We start from the raw sequence: 26,275 nt of genomic DNA, 5'->3' as shown, positions 1-26,275 counted from the left end.
TTTTTAGGTTTTCTAAGTAAAGATTAGTCTTGATGTTTTGCATTTCTAAGTGAAGAGTTAAGGAAAAGTAGGTTCACTGTCTCTGAGGTTTCCGCCTGCAGTGTTAGAAATGAACACTCATAAAGGAGGCAGAGTATATAAAAATGACCCACAGATCCACAGAGAAAACGAACAGCATAAGCATAGTGCTGTTGGATACCATCTTACTCCTTTTTCCTCGCAAACTAAGCAGACTGTTCTTGACTTATTCCATGTAATGTAGCTCTTAAGTATCTCATCTCACAGATTCTATAGTCTGCTCATTGGCAACTTTTTTTTTTGTCTTGGCTGCTGTGTTTTGTTATGTCTTGTTGGAATCCCATGACAGATCTTTTACTATCTTTTTTCATAGATTTGAAAGTTAACAATAACTATCTGATTTTAGAAAATATTTGCTCAGCCTTATTCTTTCCTAGGCTCTTTTATCTTTTAATAAATACACCACATAGTAGATATAGGTACTGAGTAATTTGACAATGTAATTACTATTTCTCAATAATTCTCATTAATATGCTGTGTGTGTTTACCAACACCTTCTAGATATGACATTCTTTGACTATAAATCCATGATGTACATTCTATAGATTAAGGAGCAGAAAAGTGCTAAATGTAATTACTTGTCCTTTTAAAGAATTTTTGCAAGGAATATGAAAACCAAGTGAGGAATGGAAGACTTTTCTGTACACGGGAGAATGACCCAGTCCGTGGCCCTGATGGCAGGATGCATGGCAACAAATGTGCTCTGTGTGCTGAAATTTTGTAAGTATAGATGTGATTTCTTTGGAGTTACTCAAAAGGTGAAGTGGAGTTTGACTAAAATGATGAATAAGAACAATGTTCATGGGAAGATTTATTGTTGAGAATTTTTTAGCAGTTTTATGTCCTCCACAAATCATAATACCACCTATTAAGTAGGCTCTAATGCTTGTATATTTCTTTTTTAATACAAATGGATTCTAATTTCCAGTTGGATGACTGGATTACAAAATACTTGTTAACATTTCCTCCCATGACCTTTGTAAGCCTTTTTATGAGCTAGTCATTGTATAGAATGAGGGTTAAAAGTAGGCACTAGGACTTTGATTCTTTTCTTCCAGTAATTACCCCACTGTGGCAGAATAGGTGGGATGCCCACAAAAAAATTCATGTTCATATATGAACTAGATTAACTCTATCTTTTCATCTTGGACATCTGACCCTGGGGAAGAGCAAATCCCACAACATACAAATTATGGCATTTATAAAGATGGCTCAGGAAAGGTCTGATCACACTTTCTTTCAGATCCTTGAACTCTACTAGCTCTTTTCTACACTTTCTGACTGCCAGTTCTTCTGTTTTGGCCAGCTAATGTCTCTTCTATGGATTGCATTTCAAGATTGTCCTTCCTTGGATAAGATCTAAAATCACGAATTAAATCCAATCTTTAGAACACTTGATAATTTTATTTTATAGCAATCATGAGAGTTGGTATTTGTATAATTATTTCTAGTCCTATTTGTTGACTGTCACTCTTCTCTACTGATCTGTAAGTTCTAAGAAGGCAGGGTAGGTATGTGTTTATATTGTGAACTACTGTACCATATGCCCAGGGTGCTATCCAATGCTTACCAAAAAATAATTACTGACTAAATGTTGAATAAATAACTTTGAATGAGTGAATGTATGGACAGAGATCCCTGATCTCAAGAAACTTAAGGCTAATAGCGAAAATAATCCTTGGATGTACACACCACACGCGCGTGCGCGCACACACACACATACACTCTGCAAGACAGGATGAAAACTATCCTATAAGAGAAGAATATCCAGGTATAAAAATATAGTAAAAGATGTAGAACTCATTTCCAGTTGGAAGTATGGGATATCTTCTTAAAGAAGGCAGAATTTAAGCTGGGGAGATATAAAAAAAGGGAAGGTGACCAAAAAAAAATTGTTACAGTGGAAGGAAATGGCAAACCTGAAGGCAAAATGAGAGGGGTTCTATGGGGATATAGGAAAGATTTCAATTTAATAAAGGGCCTTAGGGTGATTTGAAAATGTTTGTTCTAAAAATCAGGAACACTTAGCTTTTTTCCACCTGCACCTAAATGACTATTTTGTAGCTTGAAGATTCAAAACATCTATATTGACTTCCTAATTTTTGATTCTTTCTCCAGCAAACAGCGTTTTTCAGAAGAAAAAAATAAAGCAGATGAACATCTGAGAAAGGCTAAAGAAAAAGTTAAAGTTAAAAGCAAAATTGAGGTGAGAATTAGTTTGATCTATTTACTTATGACTTTTGTAGTGTGTGTGTATTTTACTGTGGAATGCATTTTTCAACATTTATTTTTCCTCCACAACTAATGGTTTTTCTGGAAACGAATTTTTTGTTCTTATTTTATAAGATTTAGAAGAATACTTATGGCATTACAATTTTTATCTCTATTTGGAGTAAATTTAAAGCATATTAGTAAAAATAGTTCCACACTCCTGATTGAAGGTGATATATCAAAGCCTTATCTGAATTCAAAGTTTGATATATATTCTTCTTCAAATATGTGACAATTGTTTTGGAGGTTTTCATTTTGAAAGTTATAGCAATGTAAAATTTTAATATGCTCCTTTTAAAATCATACTACATTTTACTTTTAAAACTTCTCTTAACTAGTCATCTGCCTTTTTTCCACTGCTACCATCTTAGCTCAGATACCTAACAGCTTTCCTTTGCATTGATACATTAGCATCCTGCCTGGTGTCTATACTTCTAGCCGACATCTTCCTCAATCCTCAAGATTCAACTCATCTTCCATGTTGTTTTGTAGGAAATATTTCCATGAACCAATGGCATTATGAAAATCTAATGTTTAAAGGTATTCTAGAGTATATTTGGACCATTTCACTCCATGAAGAAACCCTTTTTAACTTATTTCTTAGAGTGAGTTATCCCACCTTCTACGAAGTGTAGTTCAGTTTCATAAAATAACTCACTCCCTTAGTCCACCTTCTGCCTTCATGTAACTTATCTTAATTGCTAAGGCCTCAGTTTTAATTGCTTTCTTCCCTTCAATTCTAGGTTACAAAGTCTTCTTAATTTTAGCTGTCAAATTTTCCTCAACCTTCTTTTTATCTTTCATTTTCAATTTCTTCCTTCCTCTCTTGCTTCATTCTCTTTTTCTTCCTCCCTCCCTTCCTTCCTCCCCCACCTCCTTCCCACCCTCCCTCCCCTCTTCTTTCCTTGTCTGCTATAGTTTCCCTAACTTCAGTCCTTAGTCACTTAAACCCTCCACACATCTGACTGAATAATCTTTCTAAAACAAAGATTTGATTAGGTCCTTCTCTGCTATAAATATTGTTTTCCCATTTCCTAAGAATAAAGTCCAAAGTACTTTCAAAATTCAGTGGTCTGATTTTGACTTATCTTCAAGGTCTCCTTTTGACCAGTTCCCAAATATTCTTCATTGTGTCCTGCTAATTCTTTAGCCACTATACTCATGACTATAATAGATTATCTCAAAACAACATGTTCTTTTATGTCTCTATGTCTTTGTGTATCATAATTCCTCCTGGAGGACTTTTTTGGCCACATTGTTTTCCTAGGCACATTCTAAAGATACAACTCAGATATAGGCCCTTCTCTGAACTTCCTTGAATTATTCTTTCCTTTTTGCTGGTGCACATTTAGACATGTGTCATATTCCCTAGCTTTTTATACTGTAATTCCTTATCCTTTTCACTTGACATAAAAGGGCTAAATCACATTCATATTTAATCCCTTTAACAATACATTTGTTGAATACGTAAATGGATGAATCTTACGAGAAGAGAAATATAACAAAATTTTTGGATAAGTCTAAATCCTAAAAGTTTTAATTTTTTTATCCTTAATTCCTCTTTTCCAATACCTTTGATAAAAAGTATCTAAAGTTAATAAACAGAGAACCATATCTAAACTGTCTCATTTTCATTACTCAGGAACTCTGCAGTGAATATCAGGATCATGCAAAGAATGGAAAGCTTTTCTGTACCAGAGAAAATGACCCTGTTCGTGGTCCAGATGGGAAAATGCATGGCAACTTGTGTTCCATGTGTCAAGCCGTCTAGTGAGTACAGAGTTTTAGAATGTCAAGGAGATAAGGGACCCTACAGTAATCTAACCGAAGTAGCTTGTTTCATAGATGGGCTAACTGTGGCTCAGAACTGGGAAGGGACTTGCAGAAGTTACACAGAGAATGTTAGTAATAGAGCTGGGAGTAAGTAGCTAGAGCTATTTATGCCAAGATGTCTCTTTCCCCCTGACACTCACTCTCTTAGCATTGGAACACCCTGACTTACGCAAATATCAAATTCTCCCTCCTGCCGAAGCTTCATGTTGTCAACGTGTTGTACAAGTTTATAAGCATCTCATCTTCCAGAGGGGTTAGGACCTAGCGTTAACACTTACTGCAGAAATTGATTATTAAAGTTGCCCAAGAAACAACCATGAACTTTTATAAAATTAATGTTACTTTATGTAATATGACATTTCTCAATAAGTTATAACTGAGTTTGGTTTTAAATTTTGGGACTGCACTCAGTTTATTTGATTGAGTTCAGATTAAGTAGTTGACTACATTTAGAATCTGTGGGCTTTTGTTTTGTTTTGGCTGTAGAATTTATTTTAATTGACTTTTAGAACAGACAAATAGATCATTTTTTGACATAATCTCCTTGCTTTTCAATACACTTTGTCAGCAAGCTTTCGCATTTCCTCATTAAAAATTGTTTTAGGCTGAGCTACGAGGCATGAATGCGCCACTGTCTTCACTTCTTCATCAGAAGTGAATCCAGCTCCTTCTTGATGGCTAACACTTGTGCAACCTTCGGGCTTTTGTTTTGATTGACAGCTATGTATGGTTGAAATACCATCAGTTAACTGTACATACTACGTAATTCCATTGTGCAAAGCAAATTTTGGCTCATTTGGTTTATCAATGTATGGAAATTATTAATCTTTTTCCACCCATCCTACATTTTCTTATAGATAATGTAGCTATGAGTAAGCAATACATGTATATTGAATTAATAAAGCGAGGGTATACATGATGTGGTAGGCAGAACACAGACTTGAGAGGAGAGATCTTGGTTAGTTGTGGTCATATCCTAAGATTATAATCAAAGCCCTCACTACCTCACCTTTTCTCTGTAAAACAACGGGGACCACTCAATGTGCTTTGTTCAGGCCACTTTCAGGCTCCAGGTGTAATGTCACCATGTACTAGTTTTGATATCTCCTTGATGAACACTAATAATGTTGCTTATCTGACCACAGCCAAGAAAGGTAATTTACAGCAAGCAAGTCTCCCAGATCCACGAGTATTGCTATCTTTATTTCAATGTTATGTAGAATCTATGATGAAGTTATGGTATCTTAGCATACTGGAGGCTGTTTTGTTGCTTCTCATTAATGTGTAGTGATAAAGAGGCAACACTGCTCCTTCCTAAGGAGGGAACAGATTAGCAGTGCAGAAATGTGGAGAAACCACTACCTGTGTTTGGTCCCATGGATCAATCCTGGGTTTTTTTGCTTGTTTTTTTGTTTTTTTCATGCAGCCAAGCAGAAGCTGAAGAAAAGAAAAAGAGTGATGCAAAAGCAAGAAGTAAAAGAGAATCTGGAAAAGCACCCTCATATGCAGTGAGTAGGCTGTATTTTGAACACACTTCAAAGAGCCTAAAGACTGGAATACTGCCTTGCAAAAATTCGCAGAAAATCTTTTTTTTTTAAATTTAATTATTTATTTATTTTTGGCTGTTTTGGGTCTTTGTTGCTGTGCATGGGCTTTCTCTAGTTGTGGCAAGCGGGGGTCTTTGTTGTGGTGCACAGGCTTCTCATTGCAGTGGCTTCTCTTGTTGTGGAGCACGGGCTTTAGGCGCTCAGGCTCAGTAGTTGTGGCTCACGGGCTTAGTTGCTCCATGGCATGTGGGATCTTCCTGGACCAGGGCTCGAACCCATGTCCCCTGCATTGGCAGGCAGATCCTTAACCACTGCGCCACTAGGGAAGTGCCTCAGAAAATCTTAACCTTTCAATCTGGAGATGACATTGAGATGAATGCTATGGGAAATTGATCAATTCTTGCTGTTTCAGAGACTAACTCTGTAAAATAAAAAGAACTTATTTGCAATCTGAGAAAAAAAAATGATCTCTAGTTCTAGTTTTATCACTTACAGACTCCTAGCTTTTGCTAACCACTTTCCAGAGATACTTGGTGTATATTTTCTACATGTGAATTTTTGAAATTTCACATCTGAGTTGGGTTAAAAATACATTGCACGCACACAGAAAACATGGTTTTTATCTTTGTAATGTTACAATATTCATTTTCATGGCCTTATATAAGTTATCATAACTTCCTGTTGAGATGATGAAAGTCTCCTAATCTTCCGTCGAAGTTCTGTTCTTTTTCTTATCCAACCATCCTCCCTAACACAGCTGGAGTAAAGTTTCAAAATACTAACCAGATCCTAATACTGCTCTTCTTAAAATGCACTAATAACTCATTATCAACTAACGGATGCATTTCAATCTCCTTAACTCTCTTCTTATTTGGCTCCTTACCGTCATTCAGAAATTCATGTTCTGCTATATGCCATGTAGTTTCCAACATGTGCTTCTCAGCTTATTTTAGCACTCTAAAACATATATTTCTCAATCCATTCCTTAACTAAGAAAATCCTATTTACTCTTCAAAGTCGCACTCAAATTATTCTAGTTCCCTGACATCTTCCCTGATTTTCACTATCAGATTTTATCGTCCCAACCTCTGAGTTCTCAGATTTTCTTGTACCTGTATGTTTGCACTTATTCTATTTATAGTGGAGTTTACTTGTCAACCTCTTTTATTTTACATCCTTTTATGTCTTATTTGCTTCCATCTCTCAGCAAATCACAAGTTTTGTTTGTTGAATTTAATTTTATATTTGAGAGAAACACAGCTAAAATCCTGGGCTCAAAGATTAGTTTCTACCAGTGTAGATGCTTCAAACTTCTGCTTTGAATGAGAGTAAAATGTAGTCCAAATTACCTTCTCTAGAAAACAAAAACACTAATTCTAAAGACATATGCACCCTTATGTTTTTGTTTTTTTGCTTTTGTTATAGTGCAATTTATTTTATTTATTTATTTATATTTATTTTTTAAACTTTTATATTAGGGTATAGTTTATTAACAATGTTGTGTTACTTTCAGGTGTACAGCACAGTGATTCAGTTATGTTTATTGTAGCACTGTTTACAATAGTGAAGATAGGAATCAACTGATGTGTCTATCAGCAGATGAATGGATAGGGATAGGAGATGTATCTGTGTGTGTCTCTGTGTGTGTGTATGTATATACATGTATTTATATACCCACATATATATGTGTGTATATGTGTGTGTGTACATACAAATATTATTCAGCCATAAAAAGAGGATGAAACCTAGCATTTGCAACAACATGAATGGACCTAGAGAGTATTTTGCTAAATGAAATAAGTCACACAGAGAAAGACAAATACCATACTATCTCACTTATGTGTAGAATCTAAATAAAAGACAAATGAACAAACAAGACAAAACAGGAACAACTGAAGTACAGAGAACCACCTATGATAGCCACAGAGGAAGGAGTAAGATGTTCTGGCAAAACAGGTGAAGAGGATTAAGAGGTATAAGCTTCCAGTTATAAAATAAATAACTCATGGTTATATGGTGTGCAGCATGGGGACTATAGACAAGGATTCTGCCACAATTTTGTGTGGTGACAGATGGTTACTAGACATTGTTGTGATCAATTTGTACTGTACACAAATGTCAAACAACTATGTTGCAAACCTGAAACTCATATTAGATATCAACTATACTTCAATAAAATAAGGAAAAAGTCTATACTCAAAACACACTATAAATAAATCATGATAAAATTTATAAAATGTTGAACCAATCTGTAGCAGTGAAGAAAAATGAAACACTGGAATGGAAAATGGGTGAAAAATGGGCATACTTAAGCATCATGCTTTAATAAGTTTCCATAGATTAATTTTTTATTTGAAGTATAGTTGGTTTACAGTATTTGCATTATTTTTTCTCTATACAGCAAAGTGACTCAGTTATTTACATATATACATTCTTTTTATATCTTTTCCACTTATGGTTTATCATAGAGTATTGAGTAAAGTTCCCTGTGCTATAGAGTAAAAAACCAAAACCAAAACCAAACCAAACAAAAAAATTACCTTCCTATCTTGGCAGGAGCTGTTGCATGTTGAATACCGCAAGTCTGTGAGAAATGGGAAAACTGTGGGAGTGTGTTGATTTGGTAGATCCTCAGGGGCCCAGATGGAAAATGCATGCCAACACCTGCTCCATGTGGAGGCTTTCGTGTGAGTAGTGCTGCTGCTGGGAAAATGAGGGAAGGTTTTGTCCTTTACTGCTTCATTTCTCTTTTTTTGGAATTTTATTCTATTTTGTTTAACTGTTTCTTTCATGTCAATGCCATTTGTTTTGTGACACATTTTTGCAAATGTTAGAATTGCCAGAGAATGATTCCTGGCATATCAATCACTGGTTGAGTACCCGTGGAAGTGTAAACAATATGAAACAAGGATCCACTCTTGCAGGAGTGGATAGGGGAAATTCATCCGAAATCACATGACAATCACTAGCAAACATAGCAATATGCCAACAGTATATCAGTTCATACACAGGTAATAATATATCACTGTAGTAATTAATGATTATTTGAGTATTTTAGACACTTTCAATCTGGGAGTGTCTATGATTATTACTCATCTCTTTTTATATCACTCTCTTTTAGCAAAGCAGAAGAAAAGGAAAAGAAAAGTTTGTTTTGGTGTGGGTGTGGTGGGGTGAAAAGGCAATCTGAGAATACATCTTCTTTGAGGTGAGTGGACCTTCTGCAACAAGTCCAGGATTTATTGACCTTTTGGTTTCATTTGTTGGCATTCAGGTTCCCCATTGTTTCTTTTGGGTGAGGTTTTGAGGAGGGGGGGGGGGGGGGTAACATCAATAAGGTTGTATGTGTGTTTGTTTTAATGTGTGTATGTACACATGTGCATATGTGACTATTTCTAGGTGGAGGGTCTGTAACTCTTATCATTTAAAAATATTCATGTCTTCAAAATTAAGAACTATTCGAAAATTTGCCAAGTGCTGACCCCCATTTAGAAAAAAAGTCTAAACTTCAGCAGTTTTTGCAATCTGATCCAACCCGTGTTCAACACCTCAAGCTTCCCTCCTTGATTTCACAGGAGTTGTGCAGTGAATACCGCAAATCCAGGAAGAATGGACGGCTTCCTTGTACTAGAGAGAATGACCCCATCCAGGGCCCAGATGGGAAGATGCATGGCAACACCTGCTCCATGTGTGAGGCCTTCTTGTGAGTAGAGCTCGGGGCATCTCAGGCAGTGGAGACAGGGAACTGCTAAGGGAAGCTTTCAAACAATTATGAATAATGCATTTTCTTCTTCAGTGTAGCATTCTTTTGTGTCACATTTAAATGAACTAAAATCAAAAACCACAAAAATCCAAACCACAAAACAAGTGGAGAGCTTTCATATAATAACTACTGTGATATAAAGAACACAGAATAATTTCAGGACTCTTCAGAAAGAACTCAGAATCTTTTTTTCTGAGAAGAGAATACTCTATGACAACCATAATAATTGCTTTCAGTTTTCTGAAGGATTATCAGCTGAAAGAGGAAATGGCTGAGATTACATGTAATATATTGGTATCATTATGGTGCATGGCAATTTTTAGGAATTTTTTTTTTAAATTTATTTATTTATTTAATTTATTGGCTGCATTGGGTCTTCATTGCAGTGCTCAGGCTTCCTATTGCAGTGGCTTCTCTTGTTGCAGAGCACAGGCTTTAGGCTTCAGTAGTTGTAGCTTGTGGGCTCTGTAGCTTGTGGGCTCTAGAACACAGGCTCAGTAGTTGTGGTGCACGGTCTTAGTTGCTCCACGGCATGTGGGATCTTCCCAGACCAGGGCTCGAACCTGTGTCCCCTGCATTGGCAGGCGGATTCTTAACCACTGTGACACCAGGGAAGCCCCTAGGAATTTTTTTTTTTTAGTTCACAATTTTTCTTTCTGCTCATTCTGTGTGACCTCAAAGAACAGGATTAAAATTGATGAGAGTTATACGGAGACAGATTTGGGTACAACATGAAGACGAACTTTGCAATAGAGACAGGCTGCTTCAGGAATGATGATTTTGTTGTAGAGGAGTTGGGATACCCTGTTTATAAGAGACTAAAGCATGACTCTAGAATAGACAACGTGGTATGTTCTCTCAAACCAGAGTCTATGATATTCCTTAAGTCTGTTGCTCTTTGTCCCAAGGAATATGCTAATTTATTTTCTACATGCCCAGAATCTCTGAAAGCGTTCAGTCATTCCGTCTTCCCTAGCGGACAGCAATGTAACCCAGCAGATTTGTCCCATAGTGTAAGTGAGCGATGGAAGCATTAAAAAATCTGTTAGATGGAAGCCATGACAATGACCATATAATTATCATAACCAACATTTACTGAATGCATATAATTGGCATATACTTGGGCTTTGCTGCCCAATCTCATTTAATCTTCACAACCACCATATGAAATGTGTTCTGTATTATCACAAGTTATAGATGAAAAAAATTAAGGCCCAGAGAAGTTGAGAAAGATCGAAATTTCGCCACAGGAAAAATGAAGAAAATGATAAAATTTCTCATTGTAGGGTGTAGACAGGGTGTAATTATTTAGCAAAGCCATTATCAACTTCTGGTAGTAACATTTGCCTGTTAGTCTTCAGTCTGTTTTTCTTTACATTAATCTTTCAGCGATGAGGAAGTAAGTCTGCCACCTAGTGGTCATCTCTGCCGTTTCCTCTGATAACTTTCCATTATGGAAAGAAAATGCTTCTTAAATTTTATAGTCAACTTAGACTCATAGTAAAGTTTGGATCAGTTTCCATATAAAGAGGTATAAGAACCTCCACAATTTGGGAGCTATTTTAGTTTCTTCCATCAATATAAAAATTCCTTATGCCATAAAAGTTTTATTATCTTGTATTTTATGGATATGTTAGCTAAGGCTATTGCCTTTCTTAAGAATCATACTTCCCTCCATAGTCATTTCTTGCACACTTTAATAGCATATACAAATAGTGTTTTCAACTTTTAAAAAAGTTTTAATTTGATCAATGAGCAATTTTTATGTTGATTGAAACATGAAAACATTTGAGCAAATTATTTTTGTCTCTACAACATGATTGAATTACCTGCATTATAGATCCAATTATGCTGTAGACTATATTAAACTCAATTTGCAACACTGTTACTGATCCAAAGTGATTAAGAGCTATTACTGTCATTTCATTTTCATCATTTGCCTGTTTTGGGAGTGTTCACTTTCAATAGTGCTTACAGTGCTAATGATACCAATCACTTTTATCAATCACTTTATTATGTACCAGATACTAACTCTAATTGGTTTAGAATTAGTATCAACTCATTTAATGCTCACAACAGTCCTATGAGAGAAGTATTCTTATTACCTCTTCTATCTCTGCACTCCATTTCCGCATTTAAAGATGACGAAAACACAGAGACATTGACACTTTTTGTGTTCCTTATTCTATCTGGCTGCAGAGTCTTTCTTCTTAATCACTATGCTATACTGCCTCCCAGAAGCTAAATATCACCATTTTATAAAGAGTTCTGCACCTTTTGCAGATGTAAAAGAATCCACAAATAAGAAAGTACTATTGCAGGATATTTGCTGGGAAGCTAAATAGGTTTACTCCTTAACTAAGGAATTTTCCCTTGAATACCATTGTCTTGAGGTGTGGTAAATCATTCTATTACCCAATAAAATTACACCTACTATGAGTGGAACTTTGGAGCTGCTTGAGAATAATCAAAACAATGAATGATCAACCTGTGAATGTTAAGAATCTACTCTACCACGCTCAGATTCTTCTCTCTCTTTTTTCCTGTATCTTACAGTCAACAAGAAGAAAGAGCAAGTGCAAAGGCTAAAAGAGAAACAGCAAAGGTGATTTCCTCACAGATTCTGATATTATACCCTGACACTCTCTTCTCTACAATAGCATTCAAGATATCTTATTAGCATAAATGTTTCCCTGTTTAATTGTTATGGGACAGAGAAAGACAAACATTACATGATATCGCTTATATGTGGAATCTAAAACAAAATGGAACAAACGAACCAATTTACAAAACAGAAATAGAGTCACAGATGTAGAAAACAATCTCATGGTTACCAACGGGGAAAAGGATAAATTGGAGATTGGAAGTGACATATACACAGTACTATATGTAAAATAGGTAACTAATAAGAACCTACTGTGTAGCACAGGGAACTTTGCTCAATACTCTCTAATGACCTATATGGGAATAGAATTTTAAAAAGAGTGGATATATGTTTATGTATAACTGATTCACTTTGCTGTATATCAGAAACCAACACAACACTGGAAATCAACTCTACTCCAACAGAAATTAATTTAAAAAATGAAATGAACAAATATAACCTTTAACCTGAAAAAGAAAGGTCTTGATTACAAGTTTCCTGAGTACCAATTTTATTTCATGATAATTCCAAATTTGAGGTTTATTTCATAAAAAGTGGAGTTTAACTTACTTTGTAAGGAATATTTCCCATATTTGGCTTTTCTTCGATTTCTGTTGTCAGGCACAGGTTATTACTATCAATTTTTACAATTTACTAATTTTAGTTTACATAATTCCTACCTCTTAGTTATTTCAAAGAGAGGGTACAAGATACCTGTCATTCACATTAGTTCAATTTACAAAGCAAAGTACACACATATTGTCATATTTGATCCTGTCAGCCCCCGGCTATAGAGGAATGCTAGTATTCTCACCCTCAATTATGACTATTAAGTAAATCCTTTGACTAATTATTTTAATCTACTTCACATTATTTTTATAATTTTACAATTTTACAAGTAGCAGAGCAAACTCTGTCTTTACATAGGTGTTGGATTACTTTCACATAACCTTATACAAGGTTTACTTTTTTTATTTTTATTTTTATTTTTTTTTGAGGTACATCAAGTTCAATCATCTGTATTTATACACATATCCCCATATTCCCTCCCTCCCTCGACTCCCCCCCACCCTCCCCGTCCCAGTCCTCTAAGGCATCATCCATCCTCGAGTTGATCTCCCTTTGTTATACAGCATCTTCCCACTGGCTATCTCTTTTACAGTTGGTAGTGTATATATGTCTATGCTACTCTCTCACTTCATCTCAGCTTCCCCTTCACCCCCCACCCCCCCAAACCTCGAGTTCTCCAGTAACGACAGCTGCCAAAGTATAAGCCTAATAATTTGGGGGGAAAGTTGACACGATGGAAAAGTTTTCCTTTAAACTGACTCATTTTCTCAATAACTTTCTGTTATCTGGAACCATCTTCCTATTAGTAATTCAGAATTGAAAATTTGTTTTATCCATAATGTCTGATCAGTTTCTAAATCCTCTTGGATTTTTCAAGTGGTCTTAACACATTCCTCCTTCTCTCCACTCCCACTGTTACTCCTCTGTTTCAAATATGCATCCCCCATCCATGGACTTTATCACGTAACTCCCAGAAAGGTGTCAGTTTCTCCAGGCATCATACTCTTATATTTGTTCTCTTCCCCCATATCTTTATTTGAGATACGTCTTTATTTCTTAGCTTGAGAATGTTTTTTTCTCTTTCTCAGCCTTTTAAAGACAAATGAAGGTTCACAATATTTTTTTTGGCACATTATTTTAATTTAAAAATTTCCAGCTTTATTGAGATATAATTGACATATAACACTGTATATGTTTCAGGTATGTAGCCTGTTGATTTGGAACACATAAATTGCAAAATGATTGCCACCATAGCGTTAGCAAACAACTCTATCATGTCACAAAATTACATTTGTTTTTTGTGTTGTGAACATTTAATTGCTTAGGAACTTTTAGGTATATAATACAGTATCATTAACTATAATCACCATGAACTAGAACTTATTCATCTTATAACTTCAAGTTTGTATCTTTTGACCACTTTCTCACACATACACCCGCCCACCCCCACCATCTACTTTCTATTTCTGTGAATTGGCTTTTTTAGATTCCACAGATAAGTGATACTATACAGTATTTGTCTTTCTCTGTTTGACTTATTTTACTTAGCATAATGCCCTCAAGTTTTATCTAAATTGTTGTAAATGGTAGGAGTTCTTCCTTTCTCATAAAGGCCCAGTAATATCCTCAGTTTTTCCAGGAAGCTTCCCCTTCCAGGCGTGTTGAATCTCCTCACCTTTGATCTTTCCTAGCTTTTATAGACTGTGATGTGCAACACATCATAAACATATATATTTTATATTAGTCTCCATCAATTTCAAGTCGTCTTCTGCACTCACATTTAAGCACCCTCAAAAGAATGTTGGTGGTAAATATTCACAGATCCCCTGTAGTGCCAGCACACTTCTGAATCCATGATAGGAGGCTTTTAAATGCTTACTGATTGACTGCTACATGTAATCACTTTTCTTCTTTCTTCTTACTCTGTATTACTTATTCTTCATAATAGACAAAAGTGTAGGGAGGGTAGGAAACCACTCTGAGAACACATTTCCTTCATTTTCCAGGAACTCTGTAGTGAATTTCAGAACAAGGTGAGGAATGGAATGCTCATTTGCACCAGGGAGAATGACCCTGTCCGCGGCCCGGATGGCAAAATGCATATAAACAAGTGCGCCATGTGTGCAGGAGTGCTGTGAGTATCCATGCTCTTCTCTTCCGCTGAATCTCTTCACCATTTATCATCCCCGAGTCTCAGTGTCTTCATAAATGTGTAGGATATATACCATGGCTTGGATGCTAGACAATTTTAAAAGCACATGGACAAGACATTAAGTAATATTGAATCACACAATGACAATGTTATTCTCTATTTAGTTACCTTTCTATCTTCTAGTTAAGTCATGGGAAGAGTCTTAATTTAGTGCTAATATGTTTTTAACACCTGACAATCATCATTTATAACAAAAAGAGAGTACAGGTTTGATGATCTGGGTGGGTTTATCTCTTTGGTTTTCTCCCACACTTGACATTTTATGATTCTATGAGTATATTCAGATCCTGGTTAAGGGAAAGCCAGCTGAACAGAGGTCTATGGGACCAGTATGTAAACACTTCTGGAACAGCCTGAACAAGAAAAAGAATAGAAGGGATTATATTTATCTCTTCAGGGGCATTACCATATGCAGGTGAAGTAAATACTTGGATAAGTGGCTTACTGTAGAGAGTGAAATCCCTAAGAGGTCGGCCTACATGATAGACGTTTACTAAAATGTCTTCTTGTTAAGCTATGTCCAGGGCCCTCTGGGCTATTGTTTTGCTGAGTGGGCCCAAAGCTCCCTTGTGTGGGATGATATGGAAGTGGATTACTACCAAATCTGCTTCTCCTCCTTCTTAGATTCTCAATCCCCTAGTGAGCCTCACACTAAAATAAATGCTGAGAAAAATATTTAAATAATATCTATTTAAAGAGGTGCAGAGTTATTGCCCCTTAATTTTCACATGTCTAATCTTAAGTATATGCACATAGTTCCTTAGAGGAGAGATTGATAGAGGCAGCCAGTAGATTAAACAGTGCCTGAGATTCAAGAAACTGGGGCTCTTCTCTCACCTGCTTGATTTGCTAGTGCCGTATTAGATGATTATATTAGATGTAATAAATGCTAAGGATTTTCCCAGCTCTGATATGCTACATGTCAGTAGAAAATAATAAGGATGCCAGAATCTTAGGCTCATGATTGACCTCAAAATATTAATTGTTGAATCTTCTTGGGCTTGAATCATTATTACACTCTAAAATATGAATTTTAATTTGAATGTTAATGCCATTAAAATAATATTTAAATTTTTAATTTTATAGTGAAACATGGTTTATTTTGATTATGGGCCCATCATCTGACGTGGTATCACCCCCTGCTCTCATCATTAATATGGCAATTATTTAGATAGAAGAAGCTTCACAATTTAAAAAAAATCAAGCAACTGTGGGGTTTTTTTTTTTTCAGATCATTGATTGAAGTCACTAGTCAATAGAAAAAAAGACTACCCCAGGGTCACATACTGATAAAAAAAAAAGCATACCAGTTTTATTTTTTTAAGGGAGATTTTAAACTACTGAATTTATCTGCATTATTGGGCAAAGTATTAGCTAGCACCTCTTGACTGGATAAATTTGTACTGAAGACTGAATCTGAGCTTTGGTCTAGGAGATCCTCATTCCTTCTTAAAATATATTACCAAAGAGAATGGGAAATTTTATTTAGCTTGTATCTTCTTTTTTTATTGCAGCAAACTTGACGAAGAAGAGAAGAAAAATAATGGCAAGGAAGAAAAGCAGAAAGCTAAGGCTGGAGCTAAGACTGAGAAAGTTAAGAGAGGAGCAGTACAGGTAGTTGTTTCAGGTCATCGGAGCCACATAAATATCCCATTCTCTCTGGGCAAGGCTCCTGCTCCCTCCTGCTAATCCCACCAAACCTCAGTGACTTAGTGACCTCAACTGAGGAGGTATATTTGGATCCTCATATTTAAGAAGATCCCTTCTTCTTCATTCAGTTTATCCACCTCAGATCTGATCTAGTTGCTTGTGCATTTTAAGAAGACAACCATGCTTTTCTCCACTGACCATGTAAATTATAGTATCCCAGGAAAGATGTGTCTGAATGCAAACCAGTAGAGGTAGATTTCAGACTTTTCTCCATATCCTTTTGTTTACTTATTTACTTATTTATTTAGGCTGCATTGGGTCGTTGTTGCTGTGCGCAGGCTTTCTGTAGTTGCGGAGACAGGGGGCTTCTCTTTGTTGCAGTGTGCAGGCTTCTCAGTGTGGTGGTTTCTCTTGTTGTGGAGCACAGGCTCTAGGCACTCGAGCTTCAGTAATTGCAGCACCTGGGCTCAGTAGTTGTGGTTCACGGGCTCTAGAGTGCAGGCTCAGTAGTTGTGGCACACGGGCTCAGTTGCTCCGCAGCCTGTGGGATCTTCCTGGAGCAGGGCTCAAACCTGTGTCCCCTGCATTGGCAGGCGGACTCTTAACCACTGCACCACCAGGGAAGTCCCTCCATATCTTTTTGCATAAGGAGGTTTAGTTAAAAACAACAACAACAACAACAAACAAACCACAAACCCATCTCAGTTATTTCTCTGTAAGATTTTAAGAAAATTACTTAAAAGCATCTTTGAGCCTTGGGTTTGCCTTCTGTAACATCTCACAAGATGATGATGATGGTGATGGTCATGGCTGTTAATTATGTAGTTCCTACTGTACGACATGTTGTATAACAATTTTATACCTGATCTTTGTAGTAACCAAAGTATATATTATTATCTGTATTTCATAAAAGAGGAACGGGAGGCTTAGATAATAAGTTAGGAAATATATATGTAATAATTGTACATGTGTGTGTATACACACACACACAGTAACTTGAGGGCTGACAAATGAACCCCAAGTTCTGGCTTTGAAGCCCATGATGCTCTTTAGGTTTTGCACCCTACTTCCATTTGTGACATTCCTGCAGGCTGTGCCTCACGTCTCCATTACTCCTTTCCTTTATCCTTATCTAACTTCGAAGATCTCATTTCTTACTCTTCTCTCTGCTCTGATCTTTGGTCCCTACTTTGAAACTAAAATAATTACTTACAAACGTAAGGCAGGTTATGCTACCCACTGGCTTCTCATCTCACTAAGAGTAAGAACCAAGGTCTTCTAGTGACTGACAATGCCATATACAATCTGACCTCTGTCACCTCTCAGACTGAATATCCTGTTCTCCTACCCAGTGCCATACTGGTCACCTGGTTGCTTTGTGGACATGCCAAGCATTGATTCTTGGCTTCCCAGCTTGTGAACTCAATAACACTGTGGTTAGAAATCTGGACTCTGGACTCAGACTGTCAGGGTTTAATACTGGCTCCATCTCCCTACCATTAAGGTCAGACAGTTAGCATCTTTGCATCTTAGTTTCCTCATTTATAAAAGAATAATATAGTTATTAGTATGTATATTATGTTTATGGAGTCCCATGGGACCTACCCGTATATAACAGCATAGTCTCTCACACATCTTAAGTCCTCAATATTATACATACAATGAACTCTACCTTCTATGTGGCTTTCTTGCTACTCATTCATGAGTGTTCATCTCCTCCAGGTGTCAAAATTCTGACCACTTCTCATGGCTCAGACTAAATATTTCCTGTTCCCTAAAGATTTTCCCCATTTATACCATATACTTAATAGCTCTATTATCTATTATGCCAGCAATTTTTCTTTATTTCTCAATTATACCATTTGAAAATTGTAACTTATAGATGCTTCTATGTATTTTCTCCAAAGAAACTAAAATCTACATACTAGTTTTTTTTATGGTTTCTCTGACAAATTACCACAAACTTAGTAGCTTAAAACAGCACAAACTTATGATCTTATGATTCTTTATGTAATGAGGTGGATAGAACTACAGTCTGTCATACAGAGTGAAGTAAGTCAGAAAGAGAAAGACAAATATTGTGTGCTAACTCACATATACGGAATCTAAAAATGGTACTGATGAACTCAGTGACAAGAACAAGGATGCAGATACAGAGAATGGACTGGAGAACTCGAGGTTTGGGAGGGGGCGGGGGGTGAAGGGGAAGCTGAGACGAAGCGAGAGAGTAGCACAGACATGTATATACTACCAACTGTAAAAAAGATAGCCAGTGGGAAGTTGTTGTATAACAAAGGGAGTCCAACTCGAGGATGGAAGATGCCTTAGAGGACTGGGGCGGGGAGAGTGGGGGGGATTCGAGGGGGGGGGAGTCAAGGAAGGGAGGGAATACGGGGATATGTGTATAAAAACAGATGATTGAACTTGGTGTTCCTCTAAAAAATAATAATAAAAAAAAAAGATAAGGCACAGAGAAGTAATTTTGTTGAAATTGGCTTATTTAGTAAGTGATGAAGGGAGGGTTTGGACTTAAGTGTTCAGCTTCCAGAGGCACACCCTTAATCACTTTGATATATTATTGCTTCTATAGGTCCTTCTAAGATAATGGTATGAATTACACAATTGTATTATGAGTTGCATGAATATTATACAATGTACACAAAAATAGAAATTAAAAACTGATGAAATACAAAAAAAAAAAAAAACAGCACGATCTTATGATTCTTTAGGTCATAACTCTGACACGGACCTCAAGGGGCTAAATTAAAGGGTTGGTAGGGTTGCGTTCCTTTCTGGAATCTCTGTGGGAGGATCTGTCTTTTTGTTTTTTCTAGCTTCTAGAGGCCGTTCTTGTTCCTTGGCTCTTGGACTCTTTCCATCATCTTCAAAGCCAACAACATTGCCTCTCTAATTGTTCTTCTGTAGTCACATCTCCCTCTCACTCTCTCCTGTCTTACTCTTCCAGTTTTAAGGACTGACCCTTTTGATTTCATTGGGCACACTAGAATAATCCAGGATAATATCCCCATCTCTAGGTCCTTAACTAAATCACATCTGCAAAGTCCCCTTTGCCCTGTAATATATTCACAGGTCCTGGATATTAGGACTTGGACAAATTAGGAGGCAGGAGCTATTATTCTGCCAGCCACAAACTGCTTTACAAAAGGGACAATAAATTATTCTTTTTTGTATCTCTCACAGTGCCTAGCCCAAAATAATATTTGAATTAAATCAAAGGTTTTATAATTAGATAAGTGACAGCAATCTTATATTCCAAATAATGTGTGACTGAGGCCTCTGAAAAGCGTCTTGGCTAATATCGACCTTCGGCATCACCTTCTGGATGCATCCATTATGTTTGGGGTGTTACATCACAGTTTTCAAAGGGATAATGTGCAGGAAGCTTCCAATATTTCTTACCTGATTCTTAAATCCTCCGTCATTTGGCAGGAGCTGTGCAGTGAATACCGTAACTATGTGAGGAATGGACGCCTTCCCTGCACCAGAGAGAACGACCCCATCGAGGGCCCAGATGGGAAAATCCATGGCAACACCTGCTCCATGTGTGAGGCCTTCTTGTGAGTAGAGCTGCAGTCACTGCTCCTGCTGCATGTTGGAGAAGACAGGCCTGTGGTGGGCAACAGAGATGATATTGAAGTTTTTCTGTAGGAGGTAGATGGCTATCTTTGCACTCAGTGTGGGGATTTACTCTTACAAAGCCATATACTTGGTGCACTTCTTTGTAGTGTTCTCAGTGTTCTGAAAGGAACTTGAATTGCCATTAAGGGAGGACCATGTACTAAGGGGAAATTCCCCCAGAGTTAAAGGCATACAAGGATTGGGATTTTTGTTCTCTGCATACACACTATCATGAATAATCCAAAGATGGTGCTAACAAACTGAAAAATTGCTAGCATCTAGTCAACTTTTTAAGTATCCTAGTTGCTTTCTGGGAAGAAGGGTGATATCTTTGTTTTCCAAAAGAAATAGAGTAGTGAAAATTTATTTACTGGTTTGCCATGGCACGTGTGTCTTATTCTTTAAGCAACACTAAAAACAAGAACAATATGGAGAGGTGTACATTTACCTTTCTACTCCCAAGCTAAGTTGGTATAGGTGTAGAAGTAATGAAATATATCTATCAAGAGAGATTCCCCTTTAGGATAATAGGTATTGGGTACTAGCAATGATTGTTCCCCCTGCCTTTCTCTCATAGCCAGCAAGAAGCAAAAGAAAAAGAAGCTGGATCCAGAAGAACTAAGAGAGAAGCTGAAAAGGTAGGTATCCTGGAAGCTTCATACCACAATGAAGTTTTGCAGTTTCTCTTTAAAAATAACTCATGGAACCACTGAAGGCCAATGTGAGAGAACTCAAGGTTCAGTTAGTCCAGGGGTTCATAAAATTTTCACAAACGACTGTACAGTAGATATTTTAGGTTATGACCATTCAGTCTCTGTCACAACTACTCCACTCTGCTATTGTAGCTCTAAAGCAGCCATGGATAATATGCAAACAAATGGGCATGGCTATGTTCCAATAACACTTTATTTATACAAAGAGGTGGGAGGCCAGGTTTTGCTCACAGGCCATAGTTTGCAAACCTATGATTTACTCCATGCCCTATTTTTAAATGAAGATTTTTAAATCCAGAGAGAGGGAGAACTTGCTTACAAAGGTAGCGAGAATATTGATATCAGGATCTTCATATTTCAAAGTTCTCACAGTTGAAAAATGGGAACAACAGAATTCAAACTTAGATTTCCTAACACCAAATCTAGCATTATCCCTGACACACTGTGTAGCTTTGGATGAGCACATTTGGTCAAACCAGGTGTGTTCCTTGCTTTAACTTTAATTATCTCTGGTCCCAGAATTCGGGGGAAAAAAGAGAAAAGCAACTTCCCCAAATAATATTTTCTTGGTTTCAAAATGACTGACTCCAGGTAGATTTTTCCAGGTTTGTGTTCATTTCCTTGCCCCCATCAAAAACTACTGACATTAAAAATAATCTCTTGGGACAAACTGAGAGAGTAGCATAGACATATTTACACTATCAATTGTAAAATAGATAGCTAGTGGGAAGTTGCTGTATAACAAAGGGAGATCAACTCGATGATGGGTGATGCCTTAGAGGGCCAAGACAGGGAGGGTGAGAGAGAGTCCCGGGAGGGAGGGGATATGGCGATATATGTATAAATACAGCTGATTCACTTTGGTGTACCTCAAAAGCTGGTACAAGAGTGTAAAGCAATTATATTCCAATAAAGAGCTTAACAAATTATCTCTAATGAAGTATCACTTGGAATTCTGTATGATTGGTTTGTTTACGATTGTATTTCCCACAATTGTGAGTCTGAATTTAAAAATAATGAGTACCTTATATGCTTCTCTTTCAACATCAACAAGAGAATATTCTGAATATTCAGTATGAGACAATTTCTGATTTCACATTAGCTACTGCCACTAAACTATCCTCTCATATCACATTTCTTTTGCTAAATATGACCAGTTAGGGCATCAGGCAGTGAACCCCGAGAGCTAGGGAAACTCACTCTTATCATCACTGAGTTTCAACTTGAACTGAAAGATACAGGAAAAAAACAACACAAATTCAATCTTACTTGCCACCAGTAATTAACTGTATGATATTAAGTGATTTGCTTATTCTATCTCAATCCTCCTAACTCTGAAGCTAAAATTTACTGCGTACTTCCTACGTGTCAATCATTGTACAACAGATATACGTAGATATACATTATTCTTACATCATTCTCACAACAATTCAGCACATATATTGAATACTTAATACATATTGGCCATTATTATTTTAATTGCGTGGAACAGATACTATTATTATTTCCATTTTATAGAAGAGGTAGCTGAGGCACACAGAGGCAAGACCCCCCATCCAAGGTCTCTTGGTGACAGATCGGAATGCTAACTAGCAGTATGATATAGCTGTCAACATATTGGGCTTCGCTGGATATGCCTGGAATATTATGTTAAATCCTTTAGGAACGGGGAAGAATTCAGAATGAGAAATGGTGCAAATGACTGAAACAGATTGGAACAGAATGAATGAAGTACCTGGGGATGTTTTGCTCTTGGAAAAGGACATAGGGAGCTACAGAGAAGGACAAGAAAGCTTTCTCCAAATATTTGAAGACTGTGTGCAAGAAGAAAAATATCCTCAGTTCTTCTGGGAGAAGTAAAATATGTTGACTTTGCTCAGTGGTTTGAAGGAACATACTCATCCTATTAGCAGTGACATCTCAGAAAAATAAAACCCTAAGAATAAGGATCCTATAGGCTTGATTAGAGGTATTTTCCAACATCCTCCCAAAGTAGCACTGTGGCTAATTTGTGGGCATGATCTGATAGAAATTTTGGAATGAACTATCTAGAGGGTAATGAACTCCTTATCACCGCAGGTGTTCCAGTGCAAATTAGACGACTTCTTGGCAGGCATGACATAAAGGGGACTGAGACATAGTACAGATGGTTACACCAGGTGAATTTCAAAGTTCTACCTAAACCTTAATTCTTTAAAATTCTATGCCATGTACTGTGCTTTTGTTGCAGTATAATATAACAGAGATGGACAATAAAATCTTGACTAAGGACTGTGACCAGTCTGCAGAGAAACCAGTTTATTAAGAGCTTCTTGCTTGTGTGTGACTGCAGGTGCAGTCTGGATTTGGAGGCTATACTTCAAGGAAAAAGAAACAGAAACCTCTTTTTAAATCCTGTGTGCTCAGTAGGAACTGAACAAAACAACTCCCAGAAAGGAACATTCATAGGTCATTTTCTTTTTTGTTTCCAGGAAGCACTTAGTAGGGACCCAACAAAGTAATTTCTAAGAAAATACCCAAGCTCTTGCCTTTTCTCCTCCTTTCAGGATACATGCAGTGAATTTCGGAGCCTTTTGCAAAATGGAAGTCTTTTCTGCACTCGAGAAAATGATCCCGTGCGTGGCCCAGATGGCAAGACCCATGGCAACAAGTGTGCCATGTGCAAAGCAGTCTTGTGAGTGCACAGATGAAGCCCACGCTGTGGGTGGCAGAGCTGGGAGCAAAGAGCTGGGAAGATAATATATATTGTGTTTGTCTTTTCCTTACATGTAAAAGTAACAAATGATGGTCCATAAAGCACTCTGGGGTGAGTCTTTCTTTACAGAGGCTAAGATTCACGATTCTAGAAACAGACAGTACATGACTAAGTTATTTCCCTGCATTCTCCATTAGTTCTGGGGTAGCGCCTCTCAATGGATCATACCATCTTTCTGATAAAACTCTAAGTCCTTTGCTATCAGGTGGATCCCTTTCCTGGATTATTTTGTAATCCCCATTGGGAAGAACACATACGGATTTTACTACCAATCTAACTCTTCTGCCTGCATTTTGAAAAAAAATCACACTTTTAGGAAATTAAAAATAGCTCTTTACACAAAGTTTGGAAGTACACCTAAAATATTTGTCATTCAACAGTCATTTGCTGAACTTCTGCAATGTTCAATGTGTATACTGGTTATGCAAAGTTGAATGAAACAGTATTAGCAGAAATCATAAATTTCAGTAAGGATTAGACATGGGCATAAATTAATATAATGCAAAGAAGGAATTGCTAAATGAAAAACAATATATACAATGTGTTATGGTAGTTTAGAAAAGGGAGAGTTAATAGACAGTTTTATGGAAGGATAGAACTGGATCTGGTAATTTGGATAATGTATGAACAGTACAGGAAGGAATGAGAGGAAAAGAGAGAACAGCATAGGTAAAATCTAAAATTAAGGAGGACTTCCTAGGTGGCGCAGTGGTTAAGAATCCACCTGCCAAAGCAGGGGACCCAGGTTCGATCCCTGCTCCAGGAAGATCCCACATGCCGTGGAGCAACTAAGCCCACGTGCCACAACTATTGAGCCTATGCTCTAGAGCCCATGAGCCACAACTATTGAGCCTGTGTGCTGCAACTACTGAAGCCCACACACCTAGAGCCCGTGCTCCACAAGAGAAGCCACCTCACTGAGAAGCCTGCTCACTGCAACGAAAAGTAGCCCCTGCTTACCACAACTAGAGAAAGCGTGGTGTGCAGCAGCAAAGACCCAATAGAAACTGTAGTATGTACATAAAAAGAAGTCACTTTAGTTTAGCTAGACCTTACCCACTTTACCAACTTTGAATGCCAGATCATGGATTTTGAAGTCAATTCTACATACAGTGGCAAGTTGCTAAAATTTTTCAGCTAGGAGAGTAAGTGGCATCACTGTGGTTCCTTTCAGAAGATTCATATGTCAGCAGTAAAAAGGAGAAGAGAAGGAAGGGACTAAAATACTGCTGATGGTAGTAGGGGATTACGTAACCCAGTGAGAGGTAACGACAGCACGGGAGCTAGACTAGAAGGTGAAGAGATCAACATGGGAGACACTGTGAAAGTGCAACCAGTGTCCTGTGGCAACAGCCATGTGAGCTGAAGGAGAGGGAGCAGTCAGGGATGGCCCCAGTGTTTTGTTTTTCATGAAAGAGAGTCCAGGAGGAAGAACACATTTGGCAGATAAGATAATTACTTTCAGGCTTCTTGAATTTGAGGTATTGGAGAGAAATCCAGCTGGAGGCTCACATGAGCACATATGAAATGCTAATTAATCGCCCAGCTAGTCTTGCTTCTGGTTATGTAAATGTTGGTTTCCTTCTACTGCAGTGAGAGCTCTTCCAGGCAAAAGGATGCAATATAATTCATCTTTCTATTGATATTTTCGAAGAAGAGGGCCTGCAGTGTAAAAAATGTTCAATAAATGCTGGTGAATTCCATACAAATCTAATTTGGTCATATGATGAGAAACTCATAGAAATGCATTCCACTCTCTGTAATCTATTATTCCCTACCTCCCACCTTCTAATTTCCAGCCAGAAAGAAGATGAAGAAAGAAAGAGAAAAGAAGAGGAAGAGTGGAGAAATGCTGCAGGGGATGGTTCCAATGGTAATCGAGGAGGGAAAGATCAGGTGAGAGCAGCTTCTAATTTCCACAACCATAGTGGGCTCAACTCAGTGGCACTGGGACCATGGCAGAGCCTGTGGTCAAAGGCTATGAGTGTATGTAGTGCTGAGTTGGAAAGCATCCTTGGAAGGACAGGGGGTTTTCCCCTTCAGACTGTAGAGTAATATCTGAGCAATTTTTAGTTTCTCCCGGGCTCACTTTGGCTTCTTTAAACTTGGAAATAATTAACATGAATACGAGATCCCAGTCTCTTTACTCCTCTTTATATCATCTAGCTTTTAGGCCAACAAATGACCCTAGGAGAGTAAGTGGTATCAACGTGGAGACGCTCCACATCAGCATTCACGTGCTCTTCCTTTCATTATTCTTTCTTTGAATGGAGCTACTTTTTGGAGGTATATTTTCTATTGTTCCAAGGTAGGATAATATGGTGAAAGAGCACAGGTTTTCAAGTCAGATAGTTTGGGGTATGATCCTACCCTTGGGCTTGTGAAGGACTGAATAAATCACTTCATCTCACTCAACTCTAGTTTCTCTTACTTAGCAGTACTCTTATAGGGATACAATAAAATAATTTAGGCAAGTGTTTAGCACATTTCCTGAGACATTTTTAAGTGTCAGCATGACAATGTTGCATGTAAGCCCACTCCTCAGGCATGAGAACACAACTGCCTGAGATCACAGCTACCTTATTTCTATTCTTATGACC

The 26,275-nt window shown here is 37.3% G+C and overlaps 1 protein-coding gene and 1 long non-coding RNA gene across 4 annotated transcripts in view; both read left to right on the top strand.

Annotated features, from left to right (window-relative positions):
- The window catches only part of SPINK5 (serine peptidase inhibitor Kazal type 5), a 71,571-nt gene that overhangs the window by 20,962 nt on the left and 24,334 nt on the right, over positions 1-26,275 (top strand). For 2 of the 3 annotated variants that reach the window (XM_057731768.1, XM_057731787.1), the window contains exons 7-18: positions 671-798; positions 2,197-2,284; positions 3,992-4,119; positions 5,609-5,690; positions 9,305-9,432; positions 12,049-12,097; positions 14,713-14,840; positions 16,433-16,532; positions 20,019-20,146; positions 20,785-20,845; positions 23,467-23,594; positions 25,475-25,571. In XM_057731768.1, the coding sequence (XP_057587751.1) occupies positions 671-798; positions 2,197-2,284; positions 3,992-4,119; positions 5,609-5,690; positions 9,305-9,432; positions 12,049-12,097; positions 14,713-14,840; positions 16,433-16,532; positions 20,019-20,146; positions 20,785-20,845; positions 23,467-23,594; positions 25,475-25,571 (1,245 nt within the window). The remainder of the gene's footprint in view (positions 1-670; positions 799-2,196; positions 2,285-3,991; positions 4,120-5,608; positions 5,691-9,304; positions 9,433-12,048; positions 12,098-14,712; positions 14,841-16,432; positions 16,533-20,018; positions 20,147-20,784; positions 20,846-23,466; positions 23,595-25,474; positions 25,572-26,275) is intronic. The other variant, XM_057731777.1, reaches the window with a different exon arrangement.
- On the top strand, positions 20,861-23,449 carry LOC130851448 (uncharacterized). The gene is made up of 3 exons (XR_009053199.1): positions 20,861-22,889; positions 23,000-23,079; positions 23,253-23,449. It is a non-coding gene; the product is annotated as an uncharacterized LOC130851448 (long non-coding RNA).

The sequence above is a fragment of the Hippopotamus amphibius genome, chromosome 1 (genome assembly GCF_030028045.1).
Source record: "Hippopotamus amphibius kiboko isolate mHipAmp2 chromosome 1, mHipAmp2.hap2, whole genome shotgun sequence".
Lineage (NCBI taxonomy): Eukaryota > Metazoa > Chordata > Mammalia > Artiodactyla > Hippopotamidae > Hippopotamus > Hippopotamus amphibius.
The sequence above is the reverse complement of the archived record's forward strand: the minus strand, read 5'-3'. Positions and strand labels throughout refer to the sequence as shown.